Here is a 22,335-nt window from a genome sequence, read left to right on the forward strand (position 1 = left end):
TGTCATTTGAGATGTCATCAGTGATGTCATTTGAGATGTCATCAGTGATGTCATCAGTGATGTCACTGACCATGTCATGAATGATGTAATATGTGACATGATCAGCAGTGGATTGCGGGTGCGCGATATATAGTTAGTACTACTAACTATATATGGAATTTCAATGGTTTTGTGTGAGTAAAATAAGGTTTTTTAAATGCTAATTCCTAACTATATATGGTCTATAACCTATGGTTTTTTCAGTGAATATATATATATATATATATATATATATATATATATATATATATATATATATATATATATATATACTGAAATAACCATAGGTTTCACACACGTTATAGTTAAAAATTAGCATTTAAAAAAACCTTAGAAATTCACTGAAAAAACTATAGGTTTCACACATGTTATAGTTAGCTGGACATTTCACTCATACAAAACCATTGAAATTCACATACTACATCACTCATGACATGGTCAGTGACATCACTCATGACATCACTGATGACATCTCAAATGACATCACTGATGACATCATCCAGTGAATGTGTGTCTTTCTGAAAAATGAACATTTTTTATATATGTATATCTAAAGGTCGATGGAACAATAAATGGGTAAATAAATGTCTAAATGGATTTTTTTGGTAAAATTGATTCTATAACTGACTTATTAAGTGTATCTTAGTGAATACATGTATTAACGAGTAATGTTTAAATATGTAAATATCTGTATCAGTGTCTCACTTTGTGTATAAGTGGCTGCATGCGTTGGTGAGTAGCTACATGGGTGTGTATATGGCTTATTAGTTGGTTTTTTGAGTACGAGTGTCTCTATGGTTCGGTGGGGGATATTACTTAGCGTATAGATGCATGAATGACTAACTCACTGTTTGTATGTGTTTTGAAGACAGCATGTGTGTAAGACTGTATGGGTGGATGAGTTTGTGTATGGGTGTGTTAGTGAGTGAATGACTGTCCCAATAGTGTATTTATGAGTAAGTACATATGTTTTAAACTAGTATATGTGAGTATTGATGTATATAAGTGAGTATATATGAGAGTGAGAGATTGGAAGAGTTCCTGTATAAATAAGTATTTGTTTCTATAAGTGATTGTTTAAGAGAGTAAGTATGTGCATGTTTCTGTAGAAGTAAGTGTTGTGGTGTGTGTATAGCTGTATATGCAAGTAAATGGATGTTTGATAGTTTATTTGCATGTGTGAGTAACTATGTATGAGTGTCGGTGTGTAACAGGATGTATAGATGTATGAGTACATATGATGAGTGAGTACATGTATGAGTGACTGTATAGAAATGTTGGTGAATGAGTGAATTAGTGTATGTGTATGTAGATGTTGGAATTACTGAATAGGTTGTTGAAACTGGTATTGGTATCTCCATTTTTTTGAAAATTGTATTTTCTATTTTTGAAAGTGTGTATCAAAGGTTATATTAGGGTGCGAAGAGGTCTGCCACTCTTCAACAAGGATGATGTCATCAGTGATGTCATCAGTGATGTCATTTGAGATGTCATCAGTGATGTCATGAGTGATGTCACTGACCATGTCATGAGTGATGTAGTATGTGACGTCATCAGCAGTGCCTTGCGGGCGCGCGAGTTATAGTTAACTAAACTAACTATAACGGGGGAATTTCAATGGTTTTGAATGAGTGAAATGTCCAGCTAACTATAACAGGTGTGAAACCTATAGTTTTTCAGTGAATTTCTAAGGTTTTTTAAATGATAATTTTTAAATCTATTAATTGTTATTTTTTTATACTAATTTGCTACATTGTTTTAAAGTGTAAAATTACATTACATATTTTTAATATCAATTGAAAAAAATGTTTTTAAAAATTTTGAAATTGTAATTATTTTATTTAATATTTTTTTAATTTATATATATTTTATATAGCAGGCTGTTCGACTGATTTTTGAGGAATTTTTTTGGGTTCCAAAACTCCACACTTTCTAATTGAAACCAGTCAATGTTAGCCTATGGAAGGAAATTCAAGTTACTGTAACTACGATTAGAATTACTTTTAATGATCAGTAGTGGGCTGAAAGATGCAGCACTGAGGTCTCTCCTGATAACAGGTGAGTAAATCTGAATTCGTAGTTCGGCTGATTTTAGAGGAATTTTTTAAAGTTCCAAAACTCCACACTTAGAAAAATTTCCAAGTGAAACCAGTCAATGTTAGCCTAGAAAGGAAATTAAAGTTACTGTAACTACGATTAGAATTACTTTTCATGATCACTAGTGGGCTGAAAGATGCAGCACTGAGGTCTCTCCTGATAACAGGTGAGTACATCGGAATTCGTAGTTCGGCTGATTTTAGAGGAATATTTGTACGTTTCAAAAATAGACACTTAGAAACTTTTCTGGTGAAAACCACACAATAGATTCCTATGGAAGGAAATACAAGTTACTAGTAAGTACGCTTAGATTTACTTTTCAGGGTCCGTACTGGGCTCAAAGATGCAGCACTAACGTCTTTCGTGATAACAGGTGAGTACATCGGAATTCGTAGTTCCGCTGATTTTAGAGAATATTGTGCTCAATAGTGAAGGAAGGGGGTGGGGCCTCAGGTGACATGTGTGCAAACACGCCCTGTGGCGCGTTTTAGATTGGGGAATCAATTCCTCTTCAATCCTGAGGTCCCCTGTGAGCCAACTAGCCCACCAGGTACCACCAGTATGCGTAAGGGAGCTGTGTTGCAGAGAGGTGTTCAGAGGGCACGCCCCCCTTTTACAACACGCTGAAACGCAGCTCAGTGGCACTTAATGGAGGTACCCGTTGGACTAGTTGGCCCCTAGGGAACCTCTGGACTGAAGAGTAATTAATTCCCTAACTTAAAACGCGCCACAGGGCATGTTTGCACACATATCACCTCAAGACCCGCCCCCTACCTTCACCACTTTACAAACGCTCCCCGTAGCGCATTTTAAGTTAGGAGATTAAGTCTCCTTGCATAGTGGGGGTCCCTGGAGGCCAACAAGCCCACCAGGAACCTCCAGTATGTGCCAGGGGGCTGCGTTGCAGAGAAGTGTAAAAAGGGTCGTGGCCTCATTACACCTCTCTGCAATGCAGCCCCCTGGCACGTTTGCAGAGGGGGAACTAATTCCCCTTGCATACTGGGGGTCCCTGGGGGCCAACTAGCCCACCAGGAACCTCCAGTATGCGCCAGGGGGCTGCGCTGCACAGAGGTGTAATGAGGCCCCGCCCCTTTTTACACCTCTCTGCAACGCAGCCCCCTAGCGCGTTTACAGAGGGGGAACTAATTCCCCTTGCATATTGGGGGTCTCTGGGGGCCAACTAGCCCACCAGGAACCTCCAGTATGCGCCAGGAAGCTGCATTGCAGAGAGGTGTAATGAGGCCATGCCCCTTTTTATACCTCTCTGCAACGCAGCCCCCTGGCGCGTTTACAAAGGGGGAACTAATACCCCTTGCATATTGGGGGTCTCTGGGGGCCAACTAGCCCACCAGGAACCTCCAGTATGTGCCAGGGGACTACGTTGCAGAGAGGTGTAAAAAGGGGCGTGGCCTCTTTACACATCTCTGCAAGGCAGCCCCCTAGCGCATACTGGAGGTTCCTGGTGGGCTACTTGACCCCCAGGGACCCCAGTAGTCAAGGGGAATTATTTCCCCCTCTGCAAACGCGCCAGGGGGCGCATTTGCAGAGTGGTGCCTTTATGGGTTTTTTGGGGAGTAGCAGTGTACACGTACCCTGCATGTATCCCGGGATTTAAAAAAAAACAAAAAAAACATTTGGGGGTCCTTGTGGGTCCCCTGAGCTGGCCTAGGGGGTCAGGAACCTCAAGTATGCGCCAGGGGGCTGCCTTGCAAAGAGGTGTAAAAAGGGACGAGGCCTCTTTAAACGTCTCTGCAAGGCAGCCCCCTGGTGCGTTTGCAGAGGGGGAACTAATTCCCCTTGAATACTGGGGGTCCCTGGGGGCCAACTAGCCCACCAGGAACCTCCAGTATGGGCCAGGGGGCTGCGTTGCACAGGGGTGTAATGAGGCCACGCCCCTTTTTACACCTCTCTGCAACGCAGCCCCCTGGCGCGTTTACAGAGGGGGAACTAATTCCCCTTGCATATTGGGGTTCCTGGGGGCCAACTAGCCCACCAGGAACCTCCAGTATGCACCAGGGAGCTGCATTGCAGAGAGGTGTAATGAGGCCACGCCCCTTTTTACAACACTCTGCAAAGCAGCTCCATGGCACTTACTGGAGGTACCTGGTGAGCTAGTTGGCCTCAAGGGACCCCCAGTATTCAAGGGAAATTACTTCCCCCCTCTGCAAACACGCCAGGGGGTGCATTTGAGGAGTGGTGCAGGAAGGGGGCCGGGCTTGAGGTGACGGATTGCACCACTCTGCAAACGCGCCCCCTGGCGCATTTGCAGAGGGGGAACTAATTCCCCTTGAATACTGGGGGTCCCTGGAGGCCAACTAGCCCACCAGGAACCTCCAGTATGTGCCAGTGGGGTGCGTTGCAGAGAGGTGTAAAAAAGGGCATGGCCTCTTTACACGTCTCTGCAAGGCAGCCCCCTAGCGCATACTGGAGGTTCCTGGTGGGCTACTTGGCCCCCAGGGACCCCCAGTATTCAAGGGGAATTATTTACCCCTCTGCAAACGTGCCAAAGGGCGTGTTTGCAGAGTGGTGCCTTATTTTTTTTGGGGGGGGGGGGGGCTCGGCAGTGTACGCATACCCCGAATTTTAAAAATAAATAATAATATTAATTAGAGGGCCTTGGGGGTCCCCCTGAGCAGGCCTAGGGGGTCAGGGTGTTTCTACTCTGCCCCCTTTTCTTTGTTTTTACCTTTGTTTCCCTGCTTTCTTGTGACTGGGTTCTACCGAGGCACAAGATGGCTGCCAACACTTCCTGGTTTCGAGTGTTGACAGATAGTTGACAGCCAATCAGCATGCAGCTCGTGCTCGGGAAGGTACGCGTATTGTACTCCGTCTCTAGATATCGCTATGAATTTACTTTTGATTTTCGCAGGAACTACTGAACAGATTTACATCATTTAACAAAAAGCACAATCTGCTAAACGAAATCTACCTCTCTGCCAAATTTTATGTATTTTCGTTCAGCCGTTCGGGCTGTAGCCCTGGCTAAAGGTCCCTATGGAAAATTGCCTGGGGAAAACACGTTTTGGGACCCCCCTTTTTTCTCGGCCCCCACTTGACGAATCACCCTCAAGCTTTCAGGGAAGGAGCGGAGCGGAGCAGGCAATTTTCTTGGATACATTTGCGAAGATTCGTCCACCGGCGCCAAAGTTATTCCAAATAGAATGTTGCGAATTTCCTATGGAAACTAGGTTTTAACTATAACTACCTACCGGCGACCGCCAGTAGGTAATATATATAATATATACACACACACACTTGTATGCTATTATATATCTCTGCTTTATGTCAATTGGGCCTAGAGATCCCCTGGGCTCTATGCGTCACCTGGTGCTCTTATCTACCATTGTACGGTGCTCAATGTTGTGCCTTGGCGCCGTCTTCTATAAGTCATGGGTCGTCTTGCTTCTGCCTCATTCTCCTCCTTGGGAGGTTTTCATGGTGTTTATCACTCTTCAATTGTGGCTTCCGCCTGCCATTAATGCACTAGGTGTGCTCCTATAACAACCATGTTGCATGATTATATATATATCCATCCATCCAACCATCCATCCATCCATCCCACTTGGAGTAATGCAAACCACAGTCAGAGGACCAGACACAACAAACTGTGCAACACCGCCAAAGGGTAGATCAACAAGTCACTCCCGGATATTCTCTGGGAAGACGCTATCCCGCAACCAAGCATGGCATGCAAGGCAACAGAGCCAGCCATAGCCCGGCTTAGGGAATCAGCGGTATCCAAGGCAGAGCGGATCGTAAATTCAGCAAGGTCACGGACATCCAGGAAAAGATGGAGGTCAATACGAGCGCTTTCAGAGGTGGAGGAAAGCAGAGACTCTGCAGAGTTCCACAGGGCAGAGGTAGCCTGAGCCAGGAAACACACTGGATTTAGTGACCATAGGGCAGCACTAGTGGAGGAAAAGATGTTCCGACCCCATGACTCAAGCCATCTGGACTCCCAGGAGGGAGGAAGCAAGCATTAGCCAGGGCAAGGAAGGGAAGGTAGTTTGCAAAACAAACCCCTGCACGTCAGGATGGACAAATAGGCAAACTGGATCATGTGGAGCAGGACGGTGGCGGTATAAGACATACAAAGCCACCGGATCACCGGAAGCTGGCCAAACCCAGATGCCCAAAAGTGCATCATAAAGAGAAGCTTCAAAGGGCAGAAGAGGCTCCACATTCCCTGACCCATTGTAAAGGACATCAAGTAGAGGGTCCGAGGAGACTACTCTCAGAAAAGCCGCACCGGCCTCGGTAGCCCTCCGTGGAGTGGACAACAGCTCATCTGTAGGTGAGGGCTGTAAACTAAGCCTTCCAAGACACTGAGGGTGCGACCAAAGCCCAATTGTAGGAAAGCCCCACTGACGAATGGGGGTCCTGATGGGGTCTTGAGGAGCCAGGGAGCCTGCCGGGTCCGGGGGCTCCTGAGGAGGCGGGGATCCTGCCGGGTCCACAAATTCTAAGCGGGGCACAGGCAAGAATACATCCGGCATAGCCGGGCCTGAAGGCGACACTAAACTCTCTCCAGAAGCTTCCGGAGAAGAGTCAACAACCCGGCGTCGATACGGGGCCGAAACGACTTTAGTTGGAGCCGATCGTGCCTCGTCCGGAGCCGACTCGACTCCAAGCTGCGCCGAGTCGCCCAGTCCGACGCCGAATCCACAACAAGCTCCCCTTCCGAGGAAGGAGATGGTGCCTGAGCCGGGGAGGCAAGCCTCCAAAGCTGCACCGGTGCCGACTCAGCCTCAACCACAACAGGCTCTGACTTGAAGAAAGAAGTGGAGGTGGAGCCTGGGGAAGGGAGTTTACGGCCCACCCCGGCTCCGGACAGGCGGCCGCCTGCTCAGAAGGCCGAGGTGTGCTCGAAGCAAGGCTTTGAGCACCAGCAACCACCTGCAACACTACATGGAGCCCCACAGGACTATGCAGCACAGCTATAGGTCATAGAGGGGGACCCAGCCGGGCGCACCCTGATGACACCATATGGATCGTAGAGGGGGACCCAGCCGGGACGAGCCCTGACGACACCATAGTCCGTCTGGGACCCCGTAAGTAGCAGAGGACTGAGGACGCCCCAGGGACAGGAGAGGACCTAAGGGAGGCCCTGCAGAGCTGCGGCATAGGCTTTCCTCTGGGTCCGAGTCACCCCCGAGCACGGAGAGGGCAGATAGAGGGGGGGGGGCGACTGTCTGGGGTGCACGTCCGGAAGGTTCCGGTAACCAGTGCCCCCGACAACAGATGAAAGTGAGGTCGAGGACCTCGGCGACATGCGCCACAACTTACCAATAAGTGGCGAACGACATCGCTGGGCCCCAGAGGGCGATCATCGGCGCAACTGGAACCAGAGGGGCCTGCTGGTGTTGAAGAGGCCGGGGGATGAGACGCCTCCGACCGGGACATGTGTGCCGAAAGAAGCTTCATCTGGCGCTCCCGCCGGGACTTCGGCTTGAGGTGCTGGCAGGCGTTGCAGTCCATCGAGTTGTGGTGTTTGCCCAGACACCACATACAGATAAGATGTGGATGCGTTGCAGACATTTGCCCTGAATAGGAAGTACAAGTTATAAAGCCCGAAGGCATCGCACACTGTTCCAGACACAAAGCGTCAAAAGGGGCCTGAAAACAGGCCAGAGGAACCGCTTACTTTGTATCCGCGATGCACGCGGAAAAGAAGGAAACTGACGTCAGCACGCCCAGAGGAACTTATGTGACCTCGCTGACGTCACCTACGGGGGCGACATCAGGGCGGGGCCGTGTGGCGCAATCCCCCTGAGGTGCTGCAGCAAGAAAAAATCCGGATCCAGTCTGATGCCTGGGGATATTCTAAATTAAGGAATCTGCGGCTAGATGTCTCTATCAGATACCACAGCTTTTGGTCTGGAGTACGTAGTAGTGCCATTGACTGTAGATGCCCTTGTGTTGCAAAAACAGAGTCCTGTTACTGTTGATGTCTGAAGTGCTTCATCCTGAAAATGGATAACGGAAGAGTGGAATAATGGGAAAGGGTTGCCCATTAGCTATGGAAGCAGACTGCTGATATCTGAGTTGAACTTCATCCTTTGAACCTCAGCGACAGAACGTCATGTGCCCAGAACACTTCAATAAGACATGGCACTGTGTCCTGGATTGAAAAATGGGACCCTTTTTTTCTGTTAATTTTAGAAATTTGGTGTGATTGCCCTCAAAACATAGGCCTAGGGCACTAATAAAAACAGACTAACCTGACATTCAAATCCTAGAAAGATCACTCAAAAAAGTGGTATGTGCGGGGTGGTGTCAAGCAGGCATTATTAACTGAGCTGTTGAAACACTCATGCAACTGGTGTAAAATAAAGCACTTGGCTAAAACCTAGAATACTTCAGATTAAGTGATGTCCTCCATTAATGACCGGTGAGGTGGGAGAGAAGCACAGCACTGTCTACTATCTATGCCTGCATAATAAAAAAGGTTAATGTAGAAATTAAAATGTCTTCGATAAGTACAAAGTAAAAGTATCAGAAGTGGGACTATGAAGCATTGCCATCAACGCTAAAAAATATAATACACCATGAACTATTCGAATCGAAGCAAGACAGACAAGAAACCGTCAAAATAGATATTGGCTAAATGCCCAGTATAGAAAAACTCTGAAATGAGTTGAATCCATCATGTACTGCTGAATAAAACCTTAGGAAACTTCAATACAAAAATGTTGGATGGACCCATTCAATAAGTTAGACACAGTACTGCCCTCATTTTAAAAAGAAAATATGCAAACCTGGTGAGGATTCCAGTCACTGTCGAAGATAACAACTGTGTCAGCTGCCTGGAGATTTAGGCCCAGTCCTCCTGCTCTTGTGCTCAGTAAGAAGATAAAGTATTGTGAACCGGGTTCATTAAACAACTTCAACAATTGGGCACGATCTTCTGACTTTGTCGTACCTTTACATGGAAATTAAAAAAAATTGGCCGGTTATATTGACATATAGCATTTACATTTTAGAACATGCTCTAATTTGAATGATATCGTTTAAAAAAGACGATCAATTACTTCAACACTTTTGTTAATATGCATTCATGAAGTTCATAACAAAATGTGAAATATATATTCTATGAACTTGTTTGATCGAGTTGCATAATATAGAATATAAGGAATTATATTTTCATTTAACAGAACGTGCAACAACGAATGGGGGTATCATGATAAACAAAAGAAAAAAAAAGAAGACGTCCGTGTTGGAAGTGACATGCATGGTGCCTATAGAGGCACCAACCTAGTGCACGAACATCAGTTTTTTTGTGTGACTATTTCCATGCCAAAAAAACAGACCCATGTCAGAATTATGTGTCACCAGTGTGCAGAATTTAAAGGGATCTTGTTGAGCCCAGGACGCAAAAAAGGGAGAAGATGGTCATGAGGAATCTGCGGTTAGATAGTCTCCCTACCAGAAAAGGTGTTACCATAGATAATTAACTTGTTCTTCTCATAGAGACTTCTAATCACAGACTCCTCAACTTAGAATAAATACCAAAGAAATACCTCCTCGGAGTGAACTGGCTTAGACCGAAAAATCCTGAAGGACAGAACAGGCAAAATGCCCATCTCAATGAACTTGACTTGACTGTCCATGCAGTACTGCTTTGTGAACCTAGGGACTGATGCCCACATAGAAGCCTGACAGATATCCAGGACAGGCACTCCAAGAGCTAACGCAACAGTAGGCGTCTTGTGTCTTCTGGAATAAGCCCACAAGCCTTCAGGAGGCTGCTTCTTAGCTAATGCATAGCAGATTTTGATGCAGAGTACAATCCACTGAGAGATGGCCAGTTTCCACAGCACCTTGCCTTTTTTCACACCAGAGAACCTAATGAAGAGCTGATCGTCTACCTGGCACAACTGGTGTAAAGGGGAAAGGGCTCTTTTTGAGTACAAATGATCGTGTCTCTCCTCTTACAAGGAAGGATATTAACCCCTCCCCTGTGGGGCTAATTCCCCTGCTGTGCTGGGGGGAGTGGGGCGCGCGCAGCGCCGCAGTGCTCATGACAAGCTCGGCTCGTCATGAAGCACGGTGGCACTTTGCTCATGACGAGCTGAGCTTGTCACGGCCACGCCCGTTCCAATGGAACGCCCAGCACAGCAGGGGAATTATCCCCGCATGGGTCCGGCACAACGGTCATGACGAGCTCAGCTCGTCATGAGCACATCACGACAGTGCCTCATTACGAGCTCAGCTCGTTATGAGCACGGAACGGGTGAAGTGGAGCGAAAAATGTTTGCAGAATGATGCTTGGCCGACATTGATGTTTGGCCGACATGGAAGTGAGCCACCACATTCGGGAGGAAGGGGGCATGAGTCCGAAAAACAAGTTTGTCTGCGTAGAAGCTGGTGTATGGGGGGTGGGGGGGGAGGGGTTTAACTGAAAGAGCGTGAAGCCCGCTTACCCTGCTGGCTGACGTAATGGCCACTAAGAGGGCTGTCTTAAGTGTTAGAAGCCTCAAAGGGCAGCTGTGCATGAGTTCAAAGTGAGAACACATAAGAAATGTCAAGACCCACTGAGGCATAACAAAAGGAGTAGGTGGGAACAAATGCTGTAAGCCCCTTAAAAAAACAAGTCACAATAGATGACCGAAACAGAGTAGGTTGAACCAGCATCCGCAAAAAAGCCAAAACGGAAGACAGGTAACCTTTAACAGTGCTGCTGGCAAGGCCGTCCAGAACTTAAGACAACACAAACAACAGCACCTCCGACAGATAAGCAGAAGTGGGTCAACCTGTCATGATGAGCACCAATAGACAAACTTGTCCCAACAGTAGGTGTATACGTTCTTTGCTGTGGGACGTCTGGCTGCCAGAGTAACATTGCAGATTTGGAAGGTAAATGAAAGACACTCAACTGTCACTTCTCAATCTCCAAACATGAAGGTGGAGAGTGTGCTGGTTTGGGTACAAGACCTTTCCCTGCTGCTGCAACAGGAGGTCATCCTGAAGGGGGCAGTCTCATCTGAGGACAAATGCTCATGCTCAGGAGTTCTGGATCCCACACTCTTCTTTCCCAATCTGGAGCCACAAGGATGACTTTGGTCCAGTCGGAACTGATCTTATTGAGAACTTAGGGCAGGAATGGCAGTGAAGGAAAGGCGAACAGGAGTCCGGAGTTCTTCTCTAAAAGGAATGCGTCTCAGAGAGGAAAATGCTTTGGAATTTCGAGCATGCAAAACTGTTGACATTGTGTATTATCAGCAGTGGTGAGCAATTCGAGTCAAGTTCCCCCCATTTTAAAGAGCGACATCGTGCAACCGCTGGATGCAGATGCCATTCACAATCCTCAAGGCATCGACAGCTGAGTTTGTCTCCCTGGCGATCAGGTGTTTCACGATCGGGAAGATGAGCTGACTTTCAGCCATATCCAGAGATGCAGAGCCTCCTGGCAAAGGATCCACAACCCCACTCCAGCCACCTCAACCCAGAAGTGATGCATCAGTAAACACCATGTGCTCTGGGAGGGGAAGAGTGTGGGGTCTGCTGCTGACCCGACTGTGGTTCTTAACCACCACTGCAGGTTTTTTGCAGTCTCCTCTGAAATCTGGGCCAGGTCAGAGACATTTCCCTGATGGCATGTTTCACCAGCAGGATGAAGGAGACAATCACATAAGACTTCAGCATCTTGATAGTGAACCCCAGCAAGTACAGGAGGTTCGCTGTGGTCTGGAGGAGGGTAACGACTGCCTGTGGCCAGCCCGCCTTCAGCAGCCAGTTGTCGAGGTAGGGGAAGACTGAGACCCTGACCTCTGAAGATGTGCTGCAACCACTGACATTACTTTTGTGAACAGCCATGGGGGGCACTGGTGCCACCAAAAGAGAGCACAGCGAACAAGAAATGCTTCTGTCTCACTGTAAACTGCAGGTTACATCAGTGGGCCTGCAGGACGGAAATGCAAAAATACGCAGCCTGGAGGTCCAAAGCTACCACCCAGATCCAGGGCAGACAAGACCTGGGCCAGCGTGAGCATTTTGAATCTCTGCTTTCGTAGGAAGAAACTGAGAGGGCAAAGATCTAGGATAAGGTGGTTCCACCATTCATTTGCGACACCAGGAAGCAGCGGGAATAGCAACCGCGGCCTACTTCTGATGCAGGTACTTTCTTGATGGCTTATTTGGCCAAAAGAGCTTGCACCTCCTGACGTTGTACAGAGAGGTGATCCACAGTCAGCTGATTTTAAACAGGTGACAAGTGTGGTGGAGTTTCCAGAAATGGAAGACTAACTCCTTTGGACAATTAGAAGCACTTCCTTATCTAATGTTATTGCTAGCCATTGGGGCAGATGGTGCCTGATTCTGCCACCAACAAAATTATATTGCTATGTCGAGGGTATGCTAAAGGGGCTTTGAGGTTGTGGAAGCCGGAGAGGCAGGGAGTTGGACAGTGTAGGAGAGTAGGGTCTGCAATCCTATGGTCACCCCAGATTTTTGCTTTTTGCTTCACTGGTTTACGACTTTCCCTGGCTGTGGGCCTGCTAATCAGACCCACAGCCTAGCTGTTCTCTCTCTAAATTGACATCCATGTACTTTAGGTGCATTTACCAATTGGTATTGGGACGCCTTATCAGCCCCTGTACAGTGTACCTTAGGTACCCAGAGCATAGGTGAACCCAAGGCCGACCAGGGGCTGAAGCATGTATTATGCCACCCCTGGCTGGCCATCTAAACAGACACAACTGGCTGGTAAGACAGCTGGGGCAAGGTGGTGTAATCACCCTTTGCTGTAGATATAGTATACCTATATCTAACCCCAAAATGGACACATATACTCCTATCAGTCACTCCTATGGCAGGCCTTATCAATCCTGAAGGCAGAGTGCTTGGAATTATGTGAGATGGTGCTCTAGCATGAGCTGAGCCTGTCTGCAGCTTGCGGAACCATGTCCTTATAGTTGTTCCATGATAACGCTATACCATATACTCTTAAGTGCATTATAATCCTCGCGGTTAAATGCTAACTTTGGTATAGCATTATCAAAACATGTCGTGTAAAGTGTCATACGCTTTGGAATACTACCCCCTCGCCAGTTCTGGCGACGGGGGTAGCATTCCACCCTTCGAGAGGGATAAGACATGTATGTAACTGTAACCCCGGTTAAAGTTAAGCAGAGCCTCAGCATCACAAAATGGATGTTGCCTCCACAGACACGAGTCTGACCTCCTGCTGCTGGGAGTCCTTCCAGCGAGGGGGCCTGGACAAAGGGTTTCCTGCCTTGAGAGGTGCTAGCACCACCCCAGACAGGATTTTGTGTATTGAGGTAGGGAGGGCTGAAAGGAATGAGACATGTCTGGGGCACACAAGGTGTCCCTGTGCATACCCCGGTTCAAACCAGTTGCTGGGGCACTCCAGCCCCAGCTCTGGCGCGAAACCGGACAAAGGATAGTGGGTGTAACCACCCCCCTTCCTGGTCCCACCCATGGGAGGGACCTAATCACTAGTGCAGCCCCCTTTAGCAGGATAAAGGTAGGAGCTGGTCCCATTCCAAATTAGATTCTCATGAACAACTTTACAAGAAGAAACTCTGGAATTCTACGTTCTGCTCCACAGAAGTCTGAAGAAATCTCCCTTGTGGCCAAGGAGTGACCACCCTGCAACTGCAGGCACCATCAAGCGTCCTAGCGGTTCACTTTGTCGTCCTTCCTGCCGAAACCAGACTTCAGAGCCTGACGAGATCCGGACTTCCAGACCTCCCCGACCTCAACCTGCATCTGCAGCACGGCTGAGATCCGTGGGTGCGACTAGACACGTGGGACCGGCCATCTTGAAGAAACTGCACTTCGCTTCCAGCACGACTTCAGAGGCATCCTCGAAAAAGTGCTTTGGGGATTGAGAAGCCCCAGACCCAAGCAGCTCCTGCACCGAAGACCAGCCCTCCAGCATCCACGAGATCTGCATGGGGCCCTTTTGCTTGGTTGCTGCTCGACGTGTTGTCTGGTCACTTGCTGGCTGGCTAGTGGCCTCCTAGACGACGATCCTTGAAATCTACACCGCTGGTCTGGTTGCTCCAGACTGGCCCTTGCTCCCTTCCAAAAGAGGAGCACCCCGGACCCTCCTGGTCCACTCCAAACGCCGTTTCCACTCACCGCGTGGGTTGCCTTTGCCAAGGCCTGTTGACTCCAAATCCGGATCCAACACCGCCGACAGCGAGAGCCTGCGTGGGACAGCTCGTGCCTCCATTCTGGTCGTCGAAGACACCTCCTGGTCCACGAGGCTGCAGAGTCAAGCGTCCACTCTTCACCTGATCGCGACGACAGCATCTGGTTCCCTCCTGGTTCCACTCCGGTCTCTGGCTAGTGACTTTGAACACTGTCCCCTCTGCTTTCAGGTCCTCTTCTTCCTCGATCCACCCGTGTATCGCACCGGACATCTTCCACTTGGTCGCCTGCAGCATCTTTCTTCAAGGCTCCATAGACTTCGACGCGGAAACCCGACACACTTTGACACCTATGCACCCGCAGCCCGTGGGTGAGGTAACAAGAGCATTTCGGTGCTCAAGGGTAGATTAACTCTCCTAGTGTCCAGATTTCCAGTCGTTTTAGTCCTGGATAGTAAAGACTGTCCGTACTTACCTTTTTCGTTAACTGTACTGTCCATTGACTTTGTTCCGCATCTCGCGTGTGAGTTCACACTCTGCACACGCGCCCCGTGGGCCTCCTGTTACTTACCTAAGGTTAGGATAGTGTAGTCCCAGCGATCCTACAGCCTCTGGACAGCACCATTCCTTCTATAGATTTCCTTATACCATTTACTTAGTATATGGTTTGTCGTGCCCCTAGGGCACCATTGTAATTTTGTGCAACTTATAGTATTTTTCCTAAGAGATTGTCATGTGCTTAGCCCTCTAACCTCATAAAGAGTTCAGAGGTGTTTGTTATTAATAAATATACTGTTTATTTTCATAACAACCTGTGTGGTGTCCTTTCATCTGGTATTCAAGGGGTTATATGTGGTAAAACAGCTGGCTTCACATGCCAAAAGAGTTTAGCCTAAGACTGCTTTGTCCATGCTACCATTAGGATAGCTGGTCTATAAGGTTGACTTACAACCAATCACCATAAGGGTTGTTTGGACTGATACAAGGTGATCACTAGAACTAGTGAGCATCATATATCAGGCCAACTTATCACAGACAGTACGCTGCTTTTTTGTTCCATGTCCTCTGTGAGAGCTGTCTTCACGGCCACGAAAGGGCTGGGAAGCCTGATGACCTTGTGGACATAGCTGGTATATCGGAGGCAGCTGAGAGCACCTACCGTAGCCACAGAAGGGACGAAAAGGGTTAGCACAGCGCCATGGAGGATCCCAATAACCTGCCGATGACTCGACTCTCCTTGAAGCGTTTGAGCGAGGTATCCCCTTACTGCCGAACAGGCGAGAGCCATTGAAGAGCATGCCCATCAGAGAAGATTGGACATTCCCCGAGAATATAGTCAAGCTCAGCCAGGCGTGGTGGTAAACTGCCACAGAGGCGGTGATGACCCTGCCCAGGGAGTCCGTGGTGGCCAAATCACACCAGATGGTGAACTTTGCTACAGCTCGGCCATCAAGAATGGCCTAGTTGCGAATGGCTTTGGCCTCCTCAGAGACCATGGACAGCACTTGCGCAACAGTGTCCCACAACGTGTGTATGTAACGGCTCAAATGGCATACGGTGTTCCTGACCAAAATGGTGGAAGAGAAAATTCTCTTCTCAATAGTGTCTAGCCTCTTGACTGTCTTTCTGGAGGAGTGGTAGGAATAGCACTGGAATTGATTTTGGCAGCCAAGACTTGCACCACCAGTCTCTTGGGGCTGGAAGCTGTCTGTTGAAATTCGGGTACTCCGGAGCGGGGCATTGGCGACAGGCAATCATCATGCACACTGGAACACCTGTGCAGGGCTGGGCCCAAACCTCCAGGAGAATGTCAGTGAAGGCTTCATTAAAGGAAAGCACGCTGTCGCGGACAGCCCGGTTGAAGCACCTCTGTCAAAAAGCTGTTCTTGACCTGTCTGAAAGGGAAATGCAGGTCGAGAACCTCACCTGCTCTCCTCAGCACCATGGGGAAGAATGTGCATTCCGTCATAGCAGGGCCATGCGTTGAGATCAGGCCGAAATATGGAGACAAGTCCAGGCCCCTGGAATCTCTCAGATGCTCATACCCGTTGTCCTCCTGGTAGGAGAGGGCTAGTTCATCTGATGGGTCATAGCACTGGTAGTTATAGTCATCACCACCCCCAAAATACAAATCTGCACTGGGTCTATGTACAGACAAGGGCAGCGTGTTCGAAACGGATGCTTGATGTGGCGCAGTCGGCACTGGGGTCGACGCTGAATAGCGCAGAGTCAGAACCGTCTCGGAGTATAAGAGGAATATGGGCACAGCATCGTCTGGTGGCACCAGCAACATCAAGTGCGGTGTTGGGAGGACACGCTCAGGTGTAGGTCTCTGCCTTTGTGCCAGAGTCAGTTCAGATCCAGGGGAGGATCCAGCACTCCCTAAGGCGGGCAGGGGTCACTCCAGCGCCACAACTTTTAGGGAGGCACGGAGCAGTCCCGTTCTTCGGCTCCACAGGAGGAGTGAGGCAACGGGACCTAGAAGCATGAGGTCAAGTAGGGGAAGCCAAGGAACGCTTCAGTTTATTTTTGTGCTTGAACTCTTCTGACTTATAAGATGATGACTGATTTGGAAGACAACCAATTGCAATACCAACTCTGTGTTTGGGGCAGACATCTCCCTAATGACGCAGCGCCATCGTACGCTGTGCCGCTAGGAGCTTCATGGCGAGCTTTCAGATAATCTGTGGGAGCATCGACCGACAGTCAGTGCAGGCCCTGGAGTTGTGGTCTGACCCCAGGCCCCAAAGACAGACTAATAGGGGACCAGAGACCGACATCTGTCTGTGACATTCCCACAATGTTTGACACCCTTCACAGTGTTGGTGTTATGCCATGGTGCACAGTGTTTTCTGCCAGCAGGATAACCACTCACATAAATCATGGAACCATGAAGGGAGCACACTGGGAAGGATTTAAAGTTATTTAATGCTTACAATTCAGGAACACAAAATAGCATGCCTTGACTTCGCAGTCTTGATCACATTTTTAAGATACCTATTTTATCTTGCTATTTATATTGCCCTTTCATTCCCAATTCAAAGCATTCTGGTATATGTATTTAATTTGTTTCTGCATCAAAAAACCACCAGATATCAAGTGAATGCATATACACATTTCTAAAGTTCCTCTTTTTGAGAAACAGCTTATGTTAATTATGTTGGGCATATGCTACAATTGGGGAGCACGGTAAACTGAAAATACTCATGGCCTACCGTGAACCGTAGGTAACGCTGGTAGGCAGGCAGGACGGGAATGTGAAACTAAGCGTCCTGCAAGTCCAAAACTAACATCCAGTCTCCAGGGTCGAGGGCATATAAGACCTGAGCTAAGGATAGCATTTTGAACTTCTCCTTGCGGAGGAAGCGGTTGACATCCCTGAGGTCTAAGATAGGATGCAGGCCTCTGTTCTTCTTGGCATCAGGAAGCAGTGGGAATAGCAACCATGACCAACTTCTGGCACAGGGACGCTTAGATGGCACCCTCGGCCAAGAGAGACATAACTTCTTGACGGAGAAGGGCCAGATGATCCTCCGACATGCGCTGGAGTGTAGGTGGCATGGAGGGAGGGATAGTTCGAAGGGTAGGGAGTAGCCCCTTTGGTCTATTTGCAAAACCCACCTGTCCAACATGATGGTGAGCCAGTGGGGGAGGTGATGGCGGATCCTTCCGCCCACTGGCAATTGGTGGCCCTGAAAGGTCTGAGTAGGAAGGTTTAGAGGCTGCTGCAGAGGGGACATTGGTGGACTGGCCCGCCCACTGGCCCCCAGTTACATGTCGCTGGGTCCCACATCCCCAGCCACGCAGAGGATGGGTAATTTGCGCAGGCCTGTTGCCCTCAATGGAACGTGGTGGGGCACCCCTGTCGTAGCCACGAAAGGCAGACTGCACGGGACGAGAGGTGGCAGTGAGGCCCATGATCTGGCCGTAGCCCTAGAGTCCTTGAAGCGCTCAAGTGCACTGTCCACCTTGTAGCCAAACCGGCGATGGCCATCAAAGAGCATGTCCAAAAGGATCGATTGACATCTCCAGAGAAGCCAGTAGATCTAAGCCAGGCGTAGCGCCTCAGGGCTATGGACGTAGAAATCGTTCTACCCAGGGAGTCGGCGGTATCAAGCCCACATCGGGTACTTTTAAAAAAAAATTCTTTATTGTTTTATCCAACTGCATAATACAGCAATACTTTGAAACGATTGTGTATGTTACATCAAGATGTGGTATCTCCCCAAACGATAACAACTTGTCCCTCAACATCTCCCTTCCCCTCCCCACTCTGCCCTATCAGTGTTTTGTCTAAGCAATACACAACAATAAGTATGGCAACCCTGTATCTTTTAGTACATGGGTATTTTCCCCATTGTTCTTGCTCTATTTTCGCGCTCAGTAGAGCTAACTCCACCTTGAGTTTGAGAGTGTTAAATTGTCTGTTGCCCTGCTGCACACTAACTTCACCTCTGCTTGTCCTCCACGTGGTGATCCTCTTTCGCCATGCCTTTTTTTGAACTCTGAGCAAAGAGATATTGCTTTAGCGGGCCCATATGTCTTTAGGTCGTGATCTTAGTGGGAGCAGATCAGCCTAACACAGCGATTGTTCCTGCCATGTTGTCAAATCCTTAACCCATTCTTTTCCCTTGGGGGCCCGCCCTCTCCCCCACTTACATACCAGTCTGCGTTTGCTATAAGGAAGCCTAATGCCAAAAACGTTTTATACGGCGTATTGATCTTCTGGATGCAACCCAGCAACGCTATGTGTGGGGCCAGTTGTATCTGCGCGTCTAGCATGCTAGACATTCCTTGAAACACCTGTGTCCAATAGTCTCGTACCTGTGTGCACTGCCACACCAGGTGATAAAAGTCCGCTCCTCCCTCATACATCTCTGGCACACCTATAATCTTATTGCAACTTAAATTTATGGAGTTTTGCAGGTGTATAATATAGTCTATGCACATACTTGTAGTGTATGAGCCGCAGCCGGCTATTGGCTGTAAGGGCTGGTGTTTGCGAGCAACTAAACTCCCACTGCTCGCCCGTCAGAGGTGTTTCTAGGTGACTATCCCAATCCGATCTAGCTTTGAGGGCACCAGGCTGTGTAGAGGTCTGGACCTGTTTGTATAAGAGTGAAATTACGCGCCTATGGGGTCCCGGCTGTAAGAGTGCATGGAGCGGCTGGAATGTCAGCGGTTCCAGGGGGTATGTTGGGGTATCAGCTCGCACCCTCTAGCGAAGCCTGGTGTACATAAAGAGTACCATGGTAGTAGGGTCATGTGTACCAAAAAAATGTTCCTTAGTCCGGAATGTACCTGCCAGATAGAGATCCCCCCACACTTTATATTGTAACTGGTCTAACATACGCCTGCATATTCCCTCAGATGTGACTTGCAACGCTGGGTGCAGGATCAAAGGCATTTTGGGGGAATACATCATTGGTGCCTCGAGTTTAGCAGTTATCTTTCTCCAAACTGTGACGGTGCAGTCCACTGTGGATGGGTCCCGCATTCGGTTCCCACTTGGCATAAACAAGTATGCCGAGGGTTGGGTAGGGTTCATATACCCATCTTCTATTGCTAAATGTGGCATGAAGGGAGGGGGGTGGAACCAAACCACTGCAAAGTGCGCTTGCGCACAGTAATAGTAGTTTTCAAAATTAGGGACCTCAAATCCCCCTTGGCAGTAATGTAACATCATTGTGGCAAGGCTGAGTCTCGCTTGCCGTTCCCCCCAGACCAGGCGAGTCACTTGTGCTAATGTTTTAAAAAAGAACCGCCCAGGGTGATACGGTATGTGACCAGTGATATGCACCCAGCCATGGAAAGAGGTAAAGTGAGCCATCTAGTGATAGTATTGGTCACCTTATCTATTGTGGTGCCATAGTTACTCCGCAACAACTCTCCTTTATCTCTAGTGAAGTTTATTCCCAAGTATTTAACGCTGTCACTTTTCCAGACTAATGGGTAATCTAGCTGATACGATTCAGTCGAATCTGTTAAGGGAAATACCGCACGCTGATTTGGCCCAGTTTATCTGTATACCAGAGATAGCTCAGAATCTGGTTATTTCCCTAAGCACTGGATTAAGATTTCTCCCGAGGGTTTTTGATATATAAGGTCATATCATCGGCATAGAGTGATATTATAAGTTGCCTAGAAGGGCATACCAACGCTCTCTCTTTATGATGCGTCTTATTTTTGAGGCAAGGGGTTCTATCACCAAAGCGAACAGGATGGGGCCTAGGGGGCAGTCCTGCCTCGTGCCACTGTTAATGGCAAAACTGTTGAATCTAGCTCCATTTAATAACACTGTGGCTATCGGCTGCATATATAAAAGTTCCACCCAGCCTAGGAATGCAGGTGGAACACCTATATATTTCAGAGTACCTATTAGATAGTCCCATTCCACCGAATCAAATGCCTTAGTTCGGCGGTGGCGGTGTTCCTCGATGCCACTATTAGGATCTATATCTTGGAGCACAGCCAGCAACGTTTGGAGGTTATGTGATGTAGCTCGGATTGGGATGAACCCCGACTGATCCGGTAGGGCCAGTCTCGCCATTAGAAGATTTAGAGGATTGGAGAGGACTTTCGCTAATATCTTTGCTTCACACAAGTTACTTATCTTCGGTAACGATATATCTGTAAGAAACAGTAGTTGGTGTTAGATTACTTACCTTAGAATATCCCCAGGCATCAGACTGGATCCGGAAAGTTTTCGTCAGCAGTACCCCTGTGCGTCGGTAGGAGTCGTCTGCGGCTCCACGTCCGTCGTCTGCATGGCCGATATGACGTCGTTGGAGTACTTAGACGCCGCCCTCGCGCGCTGGCGTCAGTTCTGTACATAGCTTTCCGCGCCAGGAACGCAGAGCAATGATAGAAACCGACACTGGTGCCAAGAAACTAGGGCCCTGAAAGGGATATCCTTAACCCTAGATATCGGTTCGCAGTCGGGGAGGATGGGTGGGGCGGTAAGGAATCTAACACGAACTACTGTTTCTTACAGATATATCGTTACCGAAGGTGAGTAACTTGTGAATCTGAAAGAAACAGGTTAGTGTTAGATTCCTTACCTTAGAATAGATACCCCAGCAATACCAACCCTGGTGGTGGGTCTGCGAACCACTCTCACACCAGAAAGTCCTGGAGAACGGATCAGCCGAAAAAGCCATCTCTCCGGACCTGGCTGTCCAGGCAGTAATGCCTAGCAAACATATGCAGCGAGGCCCACGTAGCTGCCTGACAGATGTCCTGCAAGGGGACTCGCCGACCCAGGGCAGTAGTAGCCGTAGTGGCACATCAGATACGTTAGAAAAAGATTCAAGTCCCGCTGAGGCATCATGAAGGGAACAGGAGGAAACATGTGTGATGCCTTTCAAGAATCTATTTACAACCGGGTACTTGAAAAGAGAAGGCTGATCAGGAAGCCTTAAGAAGGCTGAAATGGCCAAGAGGTAGCCCTTGATAGTGCCCAGAGCAGAGTCCTGCTGGGCAAGAGAAAGAAGGAAGAGGAGAACCTCTGAAAGGGGGCAGAGAGTGGATCCACAGCCTTTGCTGTGCACCATGCCACAAATTTGTTCCACCTGCAGGCGTATACCGTTTTTGTGGAGGGACCCCTGGCTGCCAAAATCACATCACAGACTTCAGGAGGCAAGTCAAATGGTCGCCGCTCGATCTCCACGCATGTAGGTGGAGACTGGACAGGTTCGGGTGGAGGACCGTCCCCTGCTGCTGCGACAGAAGGTCCTCCTGAAGAGGCAGACGAATCGGGGGATCGACTGAGATACTGGGATACCAGAATCTTCGTGCCCAGTCCGGAGTCACAAGGATGACTTGAGCCCAGTCTCGCCTGATCTTCTTCAGCACTCTGGGCACAAGTGGTATAGGCAGAAAGGCATACAACAGACCGCAGCTCCACTTGCGACGAAAAGCGTCGCCGAGCAAGTGCCGCCTTGGAAATTCCAAAGCGCAGAACTGATGACATTGCACGCTCTCTTCGGTGGCGAATAGATCTAACCAAGGCTCTCCCCACTGCTGAAAGAGACCTTGCGCCACATCCGAGTTCAGGCGCCATTCGTGATCCATCATGCACAGG

At 48.5% G+C, this 22,335-nt stretch overlaps 1 protein-coding gene across 3 annotated transcripts in view; it reads right to left on the minus strand.

The window, feature by feature from the left end:
• SMARCA2 (SWI/SNF related BAF chromatin remodeling complex subunit ATPase 2) overlaps positions 1 to 22,335 on the minus strand; it is a 1,851,064-nt gene that overhangs the window by 855,788 nt on the left and 972,941 nt on the right. For all 3 annotated transcript variants that reach the window (XM_078675722.1, XM_078675721.1, XM_078675720.1), the window contains exon 25: positions 8,895 to 9,058. In XM_078675722.1, the coding sequence (XP_078531848.1) occupies positions 8,895 to 9,058 (164 nt within the window). The remainder of the gene's footprint in view (positions 1 to 8,894; positions 9,059 to 22,335) is intronic.

Source organism: Lissotriton helveticus, chromosome 2_1 (assembly GCF_964261635.1).
Source record: "Lissotriton helveticus chromosome 2_1, aLisHel1.1, whole genome shotgun sequence".
In the NCBI taxonomy this organism is placed as follows: domain Eukaryota; kingdom Metazoa; phylum Chordata; class Amphibia; order Caudata; family Salamandridae; genus Lissotriton; species Lissotriton helveticus.